The sequence below is a fragment of the Nomascus leucogenys genome, chromosome 6, assembly GCF_006542625.1.
Source record: "Nomascus leucogenys isolate Asia chromosome 6, Asia_NLE_v1, whole genome shotgun sequence".
NCBI classification, from domain to species: Eukaryota; Metazoa; Chordata; class Mammalia; order Primates; family Hylobatidae; genus Nomascus; species Nomascus leucogenys.
Window position 1 is genome coordinate 82520394 of NC_044386.1, and position 14713 is coordinate 82535106.

Sequence of the window (14713 nt, forward strand, 5' to 3'; positions counted from 1 at the left end):
ACACCAGATTTCAAAGATTTACTGCAGAAAAAAACACATGAAAATACTGGTTACATGTGGAAATGATAGTATTTTAGATCTGTTGGATTATCTAACCTTTACTGGACCGCCTCTTTTTGCCCCAATCAGAATGTGAAGTCTGGATTTAGACAAAAGATTATTTGGAGGGGTGATAGTATGTTTTGCAAAAAGAATTCAAAATAAGGTAACAGGCAACCAAGAGGGGCTGCCCACCTACTAGGTTTAATACTCTCAGGAGTAAAGAGACATAGGACCTGTTCCCTGTATCATGTCCCCTTGGTTGGGAACATCTCCCTCTTTTCCATCCATCTGCTCAGATCTCAGCTATTTGTTCAAGGTGCAGCTCTGATCCCACCTCCTCCAGGGTCTTTATTTGATTCCTGTAGGCTTCCCAGCACCATTAAGCAGCTTCGTGACCTGCAGCCACACGTGCCATAGGCCTCCATCCTCAGGAAAGTGATTGAGTCCATCAGCGTACTTTCCTTTGGAGCCAGGTTCTAAGAAGTGGATGTGAGTGACATTATTATTCTGATTAGTTACCTATCTCCATAACAGGGAGCTACAGAGTGCTTTGCAAATAGTAATGCTTTAATCTCACCTCCAAAAAAAAAAAAAAAAGAACAGCCTGATGTGAGAAACATTTTATAATTTCTTGTAGTTATAGTGTGTATCTTCATTATAATCATTCTTACAATAAATACAGAAGTGCTAAACAGGACATTATCACAGTGGCCTATGGGCTGAGGCACAGGAACCGACGGGTGCTGCAGACAGACACCAGTGCTTCTCAAAGGCTGGCCAGGACACCTTCAGAGAGGCTAGTGAAGAGGAGAGGAATGTAGGGTGAACTTGAAATGTGATTAATAGAGTCAATGCAGCACACACTAGAAACAGATACAGAGTTTTTTGTTTTAACTATTTTACCAGACGATACTAAAGAAACAGAACAAAGAAAGAGATTCAAGATCTCACGAGTGAGAATCCAGGGCTTTCCCCCATGGCCCTGGCCCCAGCCTGTGCCTTGTTTTTGCTATTTCCACCTAGGCATCTGCCATGCAGCAGAGTTAGGAGCGTGTGGGCAGCCGCTGAGCCTCACACACCACGGTACTGGCACCCTTCAGGGGCAGCTGGCATCAATGGAATTAGTGCGGATCTGAAGAAAGGTTTCCCAGTTCCAAAGCTGGACACGCAGGAATCCTGTGAGGATTTGCAAAGACATTGACAGTGCTGGTTCTTGGAGCATCTTTCTGTCTCCCGGGCTTTGTCTGGTCTCAGCCTCGGGGCTGCAAGCCAGGGCTGTGCTGAGCAGGAAGAGGAGAGGAGAAATGCCACTGTCTTGCACCTTCCAGTAAGTCTCCCTTTTCATGAACAGCCCTTGTGCCAGGTACAATGGTCTCTCTGTTCTCTCACAAAACTCATCCACAAAAGATATACAGAGTCTTTTGACAGACAGTCCCACTGCTCTGAAGCCCTTTATGTTCGTTTCTGATTGACAATTTTGGACCAAGGCCAAGAGGCCCCCTAATTCATGTTGCTTCGTCATGAGGGTTGTCCTTGTCATCTGATGATGCATGAGGCATGCTAATGGCAAGGCCGGGATGCCACCCCAGGCTTCGAGGCTGTTAGAGGTCTTGAGTGCACACGCACACACAAACACACAGAGAGACACACACACATCTGAGCCCCCATTAGGTCACTTGTAACTTTGCCTAGCAAAACAGGCTCCCAAGACATAAGGCTTGCCATCATTGTGAAAAGTTGTGATGGTACAGAATGATTTTTTTTTTTTTTTTTTTTTTGAGATGGAGTCTCGCTCTGTCACCCAGGCTGGAGTGCAGTGGCGTGACCTTGGCTCACTGCAACCTCTGCCTCCTGGGTTCAAGTGATTCCAGAAGAGAGAATTCTTAGAGTCAGAGGGAGGAGTAAAAGGAAAAAGATATTTAAAAGCTATGCTTCAAGAGGACATTTCATGCTGTCAAAATGAGATTGTGAATCAGAAAGTTCTCGGGGAACTGCAAGGTGCTCTCAACTAGGGGTCGGTTCCTTCTCATTCATGGCACTGACTGATCTCCATGGGGTTCTCACCTGCGGGAGGAAAATGGAGGAGTTGCGCCTGTCAGAAACTGTCTGTGTGACTCAGGGGGAAGAATATGGAGTATCTTAGTAGCGTTCCATTATTACTGGCCCTAAATACATGATGCCAGCCCCTGCACAGATAACCTCCTGCTTTTATAGCTTGAAATATATTTGATCTAAACCACAATTTGACATCCCCAGAGAGAGAGAGAAGTAGGTAGGTCCCCATTCCAGGTTGGCAGTAGGGATCCTGCAGAAGTGGCTGAAATGAAATTTGGCCGAAAGAGATGAAGTTCTACAGTCATTTTGTTTCTGCCTATTTCCTCCAGATTCAAAGGTAGATTGGGTCATCTCAGAACTCACACCTCCTCCAGGACACAGCAACAATACATTTTCAAGGAACAGCCTCATTTGTAAAAATCTGTGGAGTATAAAACATAACTGCTCCACTGACAGGAGTTTGGATTTGGACTTAATATTGTACTGTTCTGTCCTTACGTTATGGCTTGATAAACAGAATGTGATTCTAATTCTGATTCCAAAGTGAGACTCTCCCAGATCATCCATGTCTTCTCATTCTCTCTGTCCCTCTAGCTCTCTCTCCCTTCTCATCCCCACCAAGAAGTGGAACTTGAACCTGCCATTCCCTAAGGTCTGTGCAGTGTCTGTGATCCAAAGGACAGGACTGTGAAAGTGTCCCTATATATCATAATGTATATCTCTTGTTTTCTTTTTCTCTCTACAACTTGATCTTTCCTGTCCCCATTTGTCCCCAAGTTGTAAGGTGCAGATTAAAGGTTTTGTCATAGCAGAAGGAAATCATAGGGAGATGCCCCGTCTCCAGAGGAAAGAAGTTGAGTTTCCCAAGCAAAACCTAAGCAGAGAGTGCACATTCTTGTCTGAAAGCTTGGAGAAGCAGCAGAATTTCCAGGACAGTTGAAAGCACGCTCTGGCAAAGCCCTGGATGAAAGCGTTTTCCAACCATTAATGGCCCACCAGCATGGCTTGGTTTGTGATCCCAGAATTCAGACCACTTCACAATCTCACACAGATACAGCAAGCAGCTTAGAGTTCCTGCTGCTTGGTCTGAGAGTGCATCCCATCCATGGATCGGATGGCTCTGGGGTGGCCATGGTCTCAAGACAAGGAGGCACCTAGCAGAGGATCCCTGAGGCCTGGCATGTTTGCAGATTGAGCTACAGAGAACACCTTGAGGTGTTGCAACTGTCCAGAGAGCCGAAGTGTGTAGGGTCCAAAGCAAGGTCCTTCCTGGATGTGCCCGGGAGCTCCGGGGACCTCAAGCATGGGCCTCAGTCTCCATCTTGGTGGCTGGCTTGTAAATGACTCCCTTGTCATCACCTTTTTTGACACTAGAACAAAAAGAACACATAAGTCTTGTTAGAGACGAGAGCGAGCGAGCCAGAGAGCAGCCTGGCTCAGGTATGGAATGATGCCGTTTTTAAAAGTTGGATTCCTCTCTTTGGGACCTTTCCCCAGTTCTGTTGGTCTTGGGAGGGAATGCCACCACATAAAGCTTTAACAAAAACAGAACTTGTTCATTTTCCAACTGTTCTCTTTCACACCTAACAATAGTAGACCTATATTTTGAAAGAGGTCTCGTTGTCACCCCCCTCTTCAAACCTCTGATTCCATCACAGGGTTCCCAGAAACCTTTTTATTTTTCATACCCCCCAAATAAATTAGGTTTTAGGAAAAGCCAAATGTGACAATAAAAACATGGACAAAGGGCATGAAGAGTTAATGTGAGTGAGAGATCAGGTTTTCCTTCATCTTTCTTTTTGAATTCTTAGACCAAAAAGCATATGTAAAGATCTTGATAAGAAGACAGCCTTGCTACTTCACTTTAGGCATAAGCCCCAAGTCAAGAGTCTCATCCAAGGCCGTGCAATAGCAGCAAGCAAGGCACACATGCTTCCAAATCTGAGCACAGTGACCCTTGAACCCCTTGAATGACCAGGGTCACATGTGTGTCTCATGCAAAGGAGGCCAGGCCATGGGTGCTTTGGGGATAGCACTCCTAGAGTAAGTGGTTTTCCAGGTGACTGAGGCTCTTCATGCCACAAAGCTGCCTTCCCAGGCAGACTAATCATCATGGACACATAGCTGCCCATTCCCATTTTGGACCCAAACCAGCTCACCTCTTCCTTCTGAAAAGCCAAATGGACACCGCCACCACAATACAGATGCCAAGAACTCCAGCCAGGGCCAGTGAGAGGATGATGCCTGGTGAAGAGGTAGAGGGCACACATTACACTCCTTCCTTCTCCTCCATCTTAGCCCATGGCCCCCGGGGTGTGAAATCACGGCCCAGCTGCATAATCATCCACAGAAAGGAATAATTTCCCCATCCCTGTTCTCAGATTCTGGTCTTTGGCTTAGTGGGACTGGCTGGAGTATTTTGAGGGGACCATTTGCAAATTCTAGTGGTTTTCCAGCAGAGGCTCTCAAACTTGCACAAGGGTCATTTGAAGACCTTGTTTAAAATGTAGGGTTTTTTTTTTTTTTTTTAGCCCAATCCCCAGAGATTCAAATTCAATCTGTTTGGTGCAGGGCCCAGGAATCTGCATTTTACCAAATACTTGCAGCTGATACTGATGCACATGGTCCAAGAACCACACTTTGATAAGCCCTGGGCTACACAAATAAGAACTTACTCTGTCTTTGCCTGCTGGATTTAAGGCCCGTTGGCTGTCTCTATCGGTTTTGCCCCCAACTTCCATTGCACAGTCCTAAGCAGTCCCAGATGACCAGTAGTCCATTGCCAAGGTCATGCGGCCTGTCAGCTGACCTCCACACTGGGCTCTGGCATGTTTTCAGCAACAGCCTCCCACCATGACCAAAAGAAAGTCTTAGATAGGTTCTTTGAATACACACATGCTGTAGAGTGATTGGATCTTTCATTAGAGGAACATTTGATTGGCAGTTCATCTTTGAATCACAGAGCAACTTGAGGGTAAGACCCACAGCAAGGAGAGGGCCAGGAGCCAGAGCAATAGTACAGAGAAGCAGAGAGGATGGGCTGGATCACAGACCCCGATCACACCAAGAATTACAGTGATCACCCAGCTGCAGCATGCACGGCCGGCTGCCCAGCCACATACCCAGACTCAGTCCTGCCGCAGTACAGACTTGCACTTAAAAGGGGAGAGGAAAAGACGAGGTTACTCTAGAGTCAAACCACACTGGATTTGAGCAGCGTGTTGAGAGACGCTCTACCTTTTGTTTGGTCTTAGGCAGACAGACCTCTAGTGGTGTCCACCCTTGGCTCAGGGATTGCCTGATGAAGTACAGGAAATTGCCCATCTAGGGAATTCATACTGCAATCCCTCCTTCCGATGCTCCTTTTTTTTTTTTTTTTTTTTTTGAGATGGAGTCTCGCTCTGCCACCCAGGCTGGTGTGCAGTGGTGCGATCTTGGCTCACTTCAACCTCCGCCTCCCGGGTTCAAGCAATTCTCTGCCTCAGTCTCCCGAGTAGCTAGGATTACAAGCACCCTCCACCATGCCCAGCTAATTTTTGGATTTTTAGTAGAGATGGGGTTTCACCATCTTGGCCAGGCTGGTCTTGAACTCCTGACCTCATTATCCACCTGCCTTGGCCTCCCAAAGTTTTGGGATTACAGGCGTGAGCCCCTGCGCCCGGCCCCGATGCTCCTTTATCACAGCAGTTTCCTGGCTAGGACAAGACTTCACTTGAGTTTTCTTTTCTTTTTTTTTTTTTTTTTGAGACTGAGTCTCACTCTGTCATACATGCTGGAGTGCAGTGGCACAATCTTGGCTCACTGCAACCTCCACCTCCTGGGTTCAAGCAATTCTCTTGCCTCAGCCTCCCGAGCAGCTGGGATTGCAGGCGCGCACCACCACGCTTGGCTAATTTTTGTATTTTTAGTAGAGATGGGGTTTTGCCATGTTGGCCAGGCTGGTCTCAAACTCCTGACCTCAAGTGATCCACCTGCCTCGGCCTCCCGAACTATGGGGATTACAGGTGTGAGCCACCGCACCCAGCCAAGATTTCAGTTTTTAATACAATATGGCCAAAGAGGAAAGGTGAAGAAAGGTAGGGATCAAAGCCTGCTTGGGCAGGCTCCTGTCCATGTCCCTGCTACCTGCCTCACTTCCTAAGCAAGGAATCCATCACCAGACTTCTCCCCCAGCCCATCAGCTTGTCATCATGGTTTGGTTCTATTTTTGCTTTGTGCCTCCTGGACAAACTCCTTCACCACATCAGCCCCACTTCTCTGCTCCATGGAACCAGGGGATTACGGCTTCAACCGGCAAGTTACTGTTGGGGATAAATAAGGTGAGAGAGAAGTCCTCAGTGTAGCTGAACCTGTGCCCAACTACCTAAATCTCACAGTCGGCCTACAAGGCACCTCCTGGGGGGAAAATAACATGAGAATCCATTGTCTTGAGTGAGCAGAGGATCCCAGTCATGAAGTCTCCCCTGAAAACCCCCAGTCTGTTTTTTCCAAGGTTCCCACAGCCATTCCCCATTCTCCTAATCAGGTCCTTTGTCTAAAGAAAGTGTAGATTTACACGTACCCTTCTGTCTGGTGGTTTTCTCATCTCAGTGTAAACTTCTAGCATGTGTGTGTGTTTTGGAGGAAGAAGGGGTATTTGTTCTAACTCACATTGGGAGCCACAGTTGTACAGATGGTGGCCACCCAGCCTGACACAGAAGATCCTGTGCTCATAGAGCCCACAGTGGTGGCTGAGGCCCTGGGAGAGCCCTGGTCAAGTGTAAGATGCCAGCAGGGGGCCAAGGACTCTCCCTTGGGGCCCTTAACAGCCTGGGGAACCAGATCTGAGGCTGCAGGGTTAGGTTTTGCTCACTGCCCCTTCTCCTGTCCTATGGCCCAAGTCTAGCTGATTCCCCAGGAGCCATCGGCCATGTGCTTTTCCTATTGTCTTTTTCTGCAATCTCACACTGAACCTGCAGAACCTCCCTGGTCCAAGGCTGGGCCCTGCGGGTTCCTGGTCTGGCTTCTCCAAGTGGCACCGGGCTGCTGTGAGAGTTAGCAGAGCAGGCAGGGAGAAGAGCTCTCCCCAAGGACAGGGAGGCCTATTCTCCCTGCTCTGCTGGCCACCACCAGCAGCTCATGACCTCCCAAGTGGCAGAGAGTGGCTCCACTGGCCAGACTCCCTGCCCCAGGCCTCTTCGTGTAACCTGAACACAAGGATCAGCCTGTGGCTTGGGGAGGTGCTCAGGACATGAGTCTCCACCTGGAGGGAGCTTCCAGTGTTTGTACAGCACAGGCTCTGTTTCCTGCAGGGCCTGTGGCCTCTGCACAGTGGAACTTGGTATTAGGGTTGGTTGTTTCTTTTTTAAAGGCAGAGACCATGGTCCCTGGAATCTTAAAAAAACAAACATAATAAACCTAGCCGTGGTTTTTCTTCCCAACCCTTTGATGAAACACACTCTCGTTCTTTGTTCCTGAGGCTCCAGATGCTTGTGGTGCCAAACCAGTTCTCGCCACCTGAAGACTATTACTAGGAAGCCTCACCACCTGGCTAAGCCATCCAGGCTGGACGGTTTCTAAAGTCATCTCTTTCACAGTCACCTCAAACATTCTGAGAGCCACACAGGCCCCAGACCACTGAGCAGCCCAGTCTGTGGCTGACGGAGGTACCCTTCATGCCTGGTCTTGGGGAGCTGAGCAAAGTCTATGGACAGCAAGGCCCCAGCAAGGGTGGGGCTTTTCTCAGGGCACATGCCCTGCGTGGTGGCTTCTCTGGAGGGAGAGTCTGGCTTCCCCCCGTTATTACGCGGGGTTCCTGTTGGAGGCCCTGTAAGCAACAGCATAGTTGAACCCAGTGCTCTGACCTGGGATCTTTGCTCCTTGATGACCACTTGTCAAGGCCTAAATGGACTCTCTTTGCAAACAATGAAATGAGACCAAACGGGCATGAAGACAAAGAAAGCCCCAGAGACTGGGACAGATACTTTTCAGCCAAGACTTTGATACAGCAAAACCGAAGCAGCTTGACTGAGCCAACATCATAAGCTGTTAAGGAAGAGGAATGCCAGCAAGGGTGTCGCCTGATAGTTCCACCACCTCAGGAAGCCCAGGGCAGGAAGGTGTTGTTGGAACGCTGTCCCCACCAATTGAGACAGCACCAACCATCATGGAGGCTCAGCTTCTTTGCAGAAATGGGCTTGAGTCCCATTGGAGGCAGATGCCAAAACATCTGTTATCTGATGGGAGACAGAAAGTCAGCGAGACGTTCAGGACACAGGGAGAACTGTCAGGGCAACCAGAAAACTACAGCCTGAGTGCAAAGCCAAAGCCTGTTTCCCAGCAGAGCCTCGCCTGGGTGAGAGCCCAGCCTCTAGGACGCTGTAGAGAACAGGCATCAAAGATGGTACAGGGAGGGGCAGAACTAGAGAAATTCACTTTCAGGTTAAAGAAATGGTTTGTTTCTGACTAGGAAAGAAGGCAGGCAATTCCCACGGAAGAACAATGGGACAGACAGTAGAAATGGAGACAGGCTAGGTCACAGAGGTTGCCCACGAGAGGCATCGAGTGACAGCCCGACAGAAGGAGCTCTTGGGCTGGCTGGTAAGAGGGTGCACACCATGAGGATGTGGGAGAGCTGCCTGTTCACAAAGTGCTCGGGCATGAGTCAGGGCGAGCAGAGAGACGGCAGTGTGACATACACAAGGAAACCACACAGATATAGAAGAACTCGATGGTCACACGCCTTGCCCAGGAAGGTACAGACACCCAGAGAAGGTCGGTGAGCTGCTTGCCACAAGGGCCTTGCTACCTGTTCTGGCGGGCCCAGGAGCTGCGTCTTCCACCGGCATCTTGCTGGACCGAGGGATGCTGGTTAAGGGCTTTTGAGGTCTTCTGAAGCCTCAAGCATAAACACAGAAAAGTCCAGCACGAGGAACAAACACCTCACTTTCACATCTGGAGGTTCCTGGAACAACAGTCTAGTATTTTCTAGCTCTATTTACAATTCTGTTTAACTGTGGACTATAATCCTTTTCAAATATTATTTTAAAGTACACACTGTTTACATAGATGGCATGTTACGTAGTGAAATCCTTAGCCATCTCCAGCCTTGTAAAAGAGGTCAGAGAGTTTAGATTTCTCAGGGGTTTGATAGTTTAAATATACAAAATCTGTTTTAGGAAGGTAAAAACCCCCATTATTACACCTAATAAAAAATCAGAGAGTCAAGAAACTGCAATGCCAGTGCTATCTTCAGATGATGCTTTACTAAGACAAGGAAGAAGCCCTCACCGCAGAGCGGAGCCATCTTCAAAGGACATATTTAACTGCGGAGTTTTCCTTATGAATGCTATGCAACCCAAAACAAGAATTTCCACAAAGAAATCTGCGAACAAGATGGTACCAGATTACATGGGGGAACTGGTTTTATACAGCCGTGATGGGACTGAGGGCTTTGCCTGTAGATTGCAGGAATGCAGGCCCTGCAGACAGCACATTGCTCTGCAGGGCCTAAATCCCAGAGCCTCAGGGGCAGGTTACAATGCTGGCACTGGGTGCTTGACACTCTAAGCTGTCTTCACTGTCCCTGGGGAAAGAATGGGTGGCGGGATGGGGGCCTTTGATCCCTATCAAGCCAGAGCTACAGAAGGCACAATAGCATCTCTAGGCAACTTCCTCCCAGACCTTCAAAACTGCCAGCTAAGTTCTGATCTTTAATCTCTCTTAAACAAATGGGTTGATTTTTAACATTGTTAGCAAATGGAGACCATAGAAAAATAAGACAATAAAACTATAAGGTGACAACTGGCCAGGCTTATGTGTAAATCATTCTGCAGAGAAGACACTGACGAGGGGAGGGAACTGGAGATGGGTTAGGGACGTTCTTTCAACAAGCTTATAATGAGCGCCAGGCACCATGCCAGGCATAAAAATGAGTAACACGTCAGTCAGCCCTGGCCTTAAGGAGCTTGTAGTATGTGTATAATATATACATATTGTTCTTTTTCTCTTTGTCTTTGCTGTGTGGTAATAATTACTCTATGGTGTATCAAGTAACATAACAGAGATGGAGAAGTGGTTCTGGCTGCACTGAGGGAGATTAAGTCACCTTTAGAGGGATGGGGAGGACTTCCAGGAGGATGTGATTAGAGTTGGGTCTTGAAATAATTTTCCAGATGGAGGAGGGAGGGGGCATCCCAGACATCAAGTGTGTGTACTTGAAAGCATCTGCTTTTGGGGGCTGAGGCTAAGAGGGCAGGGATGGGGCTGTGGGGAGATGATGTGGAAGGATCAGCTAGGGCCCCATGACTAAGGGTGGGTCCAGCCGTCTGCCCGGCCCCTTTTCCCATTGTCTTTCCTGAACATAGTCTGCCCTGTGCCACGGGCTGTGTTTATGAGCAAGATGACACCCACCATGGGGTTTTCTGTCCCCCATAGTGCGTAACTCAGGCTGTGCTCAGGAAACACGTGGTGTGTTAAACGGACTAGGACCTCACTTCTTAGCACCTTGGACCAATGCTCCTGACTGTTCAGCCTCTGACCCAGGCCAGCAATTGAAGGTGGAAATGATGCTGGCTAATCATTTGGATCCTTTGGGAGAATCGATGATATTCTTCCAGCTAATAGCTTTTATTTATAAATAGAAACTTTAAGAAATACAAGGTCAATAATGACAACACATGCATTCTAGCCTCAAAAAATTAGATAATTAGCCATCTTAGCCATGTATGATTTCTTTCTCCCTCCTTTTAAGGTTTCAGAAAATTGCCCAGGTCTAGGCTTAAGCAGATCCTAATTGCACGACTATAGATTTGCCCTTGCGGTGGGCTGCCTGGCACCCTCGTCTGAGTGTGCCTTAGCTGGCTCTGGTGGGTGACATGCAGTTGCTCAGAGCAAGCCCACTAATGATATGATTATAGAAACTTCTTGGCTTCCTTTTGTCCCTCAAGTTTCCGTGGCCCTGATGTGTTGAGCACAGGGCTAGATGGTGTTAGCATTTCTGTCTGATGGGCTCTTGCTTTATTACCCAGCATATGGGCCCAGTGTTGGTGCCACTGGCTAGGAGGAGGTGAACTCAAAGCAACCAAGAACCAGGCCAAAGCCCTAAGCCTGAGCCCCTGTGATGTCCCCTTGCCTCTGCTGTCTTTCCCCTTTCCCGCTAAGAGCACCCGACTTGAAACCTGAGCTGGCCCCAGGACGTGTCCCCTCCCAGGGGCCCACCTTGAGGACAACGAGTCTTGCTTTCTCCCTCAGCTCAAATCTTCCATCTGCCACTTGGAAGAGGCACTTTTTTTTTTTTTTTTGAGACGGAGTATCACTCTGTCGCCTAGGCTGGAGTGCACTGGTGTGATCTTGGCTCACTGCAATCTCTGCCTTCCGGGTTCAGGTGATTCTCCTGCCTCAGCCTCCACAGTAGATGGGACTACAGGCATATACCACCATGCCTGGCTGATTTTTTTTTTTTTTTTTTTTTTAAAGTAGAGAGGGGGTTTCACCATGTTGGCCAGGCTAGTCTTGAACTCCCGACCTCGGGTGATCCATCTGCCTTGGCCTCCCAAAGTGCTGGGATTACAGGCATGTGCCACACCCGGCCAATGGAAGAGGCACTTTTTAAGAATGGAAAAAAGTGCCTGGCATGACTTTCACTTTTCCATAAAGAGTGGACGTCTTAACTAAAGGCAACAAGAAACATAACAAACAAGAGAGAAAAACTCATACAAAAGGGAGGGAGAAAGAATAAAGGGGGGATCCTGAAGAAGTTGCTACTTCAGAGGCATCTGCGCCCCGATAAAGGATTTGTACACTCCTAAGGATGCACAGTTCTCTCTCATGCCACGTCTCTTGGTCTTACCCATCATATAAAAAGAATCTATACTTGAATTCTGAAGGAAGATGGGGAACAAGGTCTCTCTTGGGTTGATTCGTTCTGCCTCAGTAACTTCCACCTTACTGTTTCAGGGATAACCATCATCACACTGAAATGTCCATGCCATAAAAGAATGAAGACCAGGGCATGTGATATAAAACTCCGGACTCCTATGACATGAGTGAAAACAATGAGTTCTGGGCCGCAGAAACCCCAGGGCACTGGTTTTCCATCAGGGGAAACCTTGCCCCTCCTCCAATGTCTGGAAACACTTTTGGCTGTTACAACTGGGGAGGGGCAACTGGCATGTACTGGGTAGAGACCAATGGTGCTGCCAATGCTACAACACACAGGACGCCCCCCACTGTAAGAATTATCCTGCCCAAGTTGTCAATAGTACCAAGGTTGAGAAACTCTGCCCCCAGGCTAAGGTGTAGCTGGACTGTAAACCTCTTAAGGACAGAAACCAGGTCTTGTACCCCTTTTCTAAGCACAGTCGAGGAAAATAGCAGGGTTAAGTTAAATGATTCAGTCCCAATTGTCCCATCCTAGCTAAACTTCAGGTCCTTTCCCAAAGTCCATGTACTTTCCTGGGGAATTTTTTTATTTTTAAATTTTAATTATTTAAGAGACAGGGTCTCACTCTGTCACCCAAGCTGGAGTGCAGTGGTGTGATCATGGCTCACTGCAGCCTCAAACTGTTGGGCTAATGCGATCCTCCCACCTCAGCCTCCCAAGGTGCTGGGATTACAAGCATGAGCCACCACACCCGGCCATCCTAGACGATTTTTTAAACATCACTTTTCTCCTGGCAGAATTTTCTGACTCTGTAGTTCTTGTTAACTTCCAGAGAAAGCCCTGAGTAAGCGAGACCCTAATTACAAACATGCCTTCAGTGGTTGAGGCTACAATTTGAGTCCAAACTGCTCAAGGTTCACACTGACAAAGTCTCACACCGTAAACCTGAAACATCATGTTACAGTCTGAGGCCCGCTCCGAGCTGGGTGAGAGAAGCCTCGTGAATGCAGCACCCTGGGCAGATGAGGTTGGGGCCTTCACCCCTTTGGGGCTGTCTCCTCACTGCTCCTTGGGTAGCAGCCTCGCTTGCTGCCTGTGCCTTTGGGAATCGAGAGGGAGCAGAGAATTCTGGCCAAGCTTCTATAATCAGCCTCCAAATGGACAGGTTTGCCTTGGACTGCCACAGAGTCTCACTCAGAGGAGAAAGCTGGTCCCAGCCTGGGCTTGTGGAAGCACCAGCTCTGGGCAAGCCACGCATGAAGAGCAGTGGCAACACTGCGTTTGGGCTTTGATCTTGATGTCCTAAGCCAGGAGTTGGTCTCCAGACTTCTGCTTAGAGGCCCCTCAAGCTCCCCTATCCAGACTGGGAGAATCTACTGAAGCGCTGGGCTACAAATCTGCCTACACTGCCCCACTACAAGCAGCCGCTTAGACACAAGCCGGTCTAAGAAGATGGCTAATTATCCCCAATACCACAGTCCATCGTTACAAGCGGGGGTTACTTTTGGATGTCAGAGTCAAGTTCCTGCCCGGTTTCTTCTGATCCTCTGTAACTGCCCTCAAACACTGTCCCTGCAATGTAAAGTCAGGATTGGCAGTTGTTAGTGTCCACTTAACGATCAGAACATATTAGCATCAAAAGGACGTGAGATCACCTAATCCAACCTGGCTTTTTTTTTTTTTTTTTTTTTTTGGAGACAGAGTCTCACTCTGTCACCCAGGCTGGAGTGCAGTGGCATGATCTTGGCTCACTGCAACCTCCACCTCCCGGGTTCAAGCGATTCTCCTGCCTCAGCCTCCTGAGTAGCTGGGATTATCTGGCATTTTGTGGCTGAGGAAACCAAGGCCAAAGAAGGGACACGATTTGTCCACAGCATGCAGCCAGGAGGAAACAAAGCCAGGCCTTGAACCTAGGCCTCCTGACTGTAAGGAGAATATGTGCCACCCCTTCCATGGGTGTGCATAGCTGAGCTCAGAGAACAGAGCCGGCAGTGGGGTCCTGGGATCACGAGCAAAATTCTACCTGATCTATGTGGGCAAAGTTCCTAATCTCCTGGCAGAGTTTTTATGTTTTTGGTTTTAAGAGTTGAAGTAGTTCTATTTAACCCTTGGATACTACATTCTCCACTTAGAAGAATGAGAAAAGACAGCACTGTATCCATAACAGATACACAGGGATAATTCCATGCACTCAGTTCATTTCCTAGAAAAGAAACTGTTATCATCCATGGATTTTGAATTTTCAGGAAGGCTATTGTTCACAGATTCTGTTTTCCAACTGAGAAACTGAGGAAAGAGGGAAATGATCTTAACTAGTGGTATCTGAAGGGGAGAAAACACAAAAGACAAATTCTTGGGCAGTTCTTCATGAAAAGACAGAGAATGACATAATCCTGTCCATAAGGATGGGTCAGTTTCTAAAGCTTCCTGGAAAGGGCCTTCAAATAGCCTCCATATGTTGAACTAAGTTTAGGAGCTGATAGTTATAACCTCATATAATAAGAAAGGAACCCAAAAAAGTGCACCAGGTGAGATGAGGAGAGCAGATTCTGACAAGTGGGTTAATGGGTTATCTTTTTTTTTTTTGAGACGGAGTCTCGCCCTGTTGCCCAGGCTAGAGTGCAGTGGTGTGATCTTGGCTCACTGCAACCTCCGCCTCCTGGGTTCAAGCGATTCTCCTGCCTCAGCCTCCCGAGTAGCTAGGATTACAGGCACGTGCCACCATGCCTGGCTAATTTTTGTATTTTTAGTAGA

The 14713-nt window shown here is 48.0% G+C and overlaps 1 protein-coding gene across 3 annotated transcripts in view; it reads right to left on the reverse strand.

Annotated features, from left to right (window-relative positions):
- Nucleotides 1–647: 647 nt before the first annotated feature.
- CA12 (carbonic anhydrase 12) overlaps nt 648–14713 on the reverse strand; it is a 61198-nt gene continuing 47132 nt past the window's right edge. For 2 of the 3 annotated variants that reach the window (XM_003267084.4, XM_003267083.4), the window contains 2 exons: nt 4257–4341; nt 648–3467 (listed from right to left, as the gene is read on the reverse strand). In XM_003267084.4, the coding sequence (XP_003267132.1) occupies nt 3395–3467; nt 4257–4341 (158 nt within the window). In that variant the 3' untranslated portion in view covers nt 648–3394. Of the gene's footprint in view, nt 3468–4256; nt 4342–5219; nt 5253–14713 lie in introns of all 3 variants that reach the window. The other variant, XM_003267082.4, reaches the window with a different exon arrangement.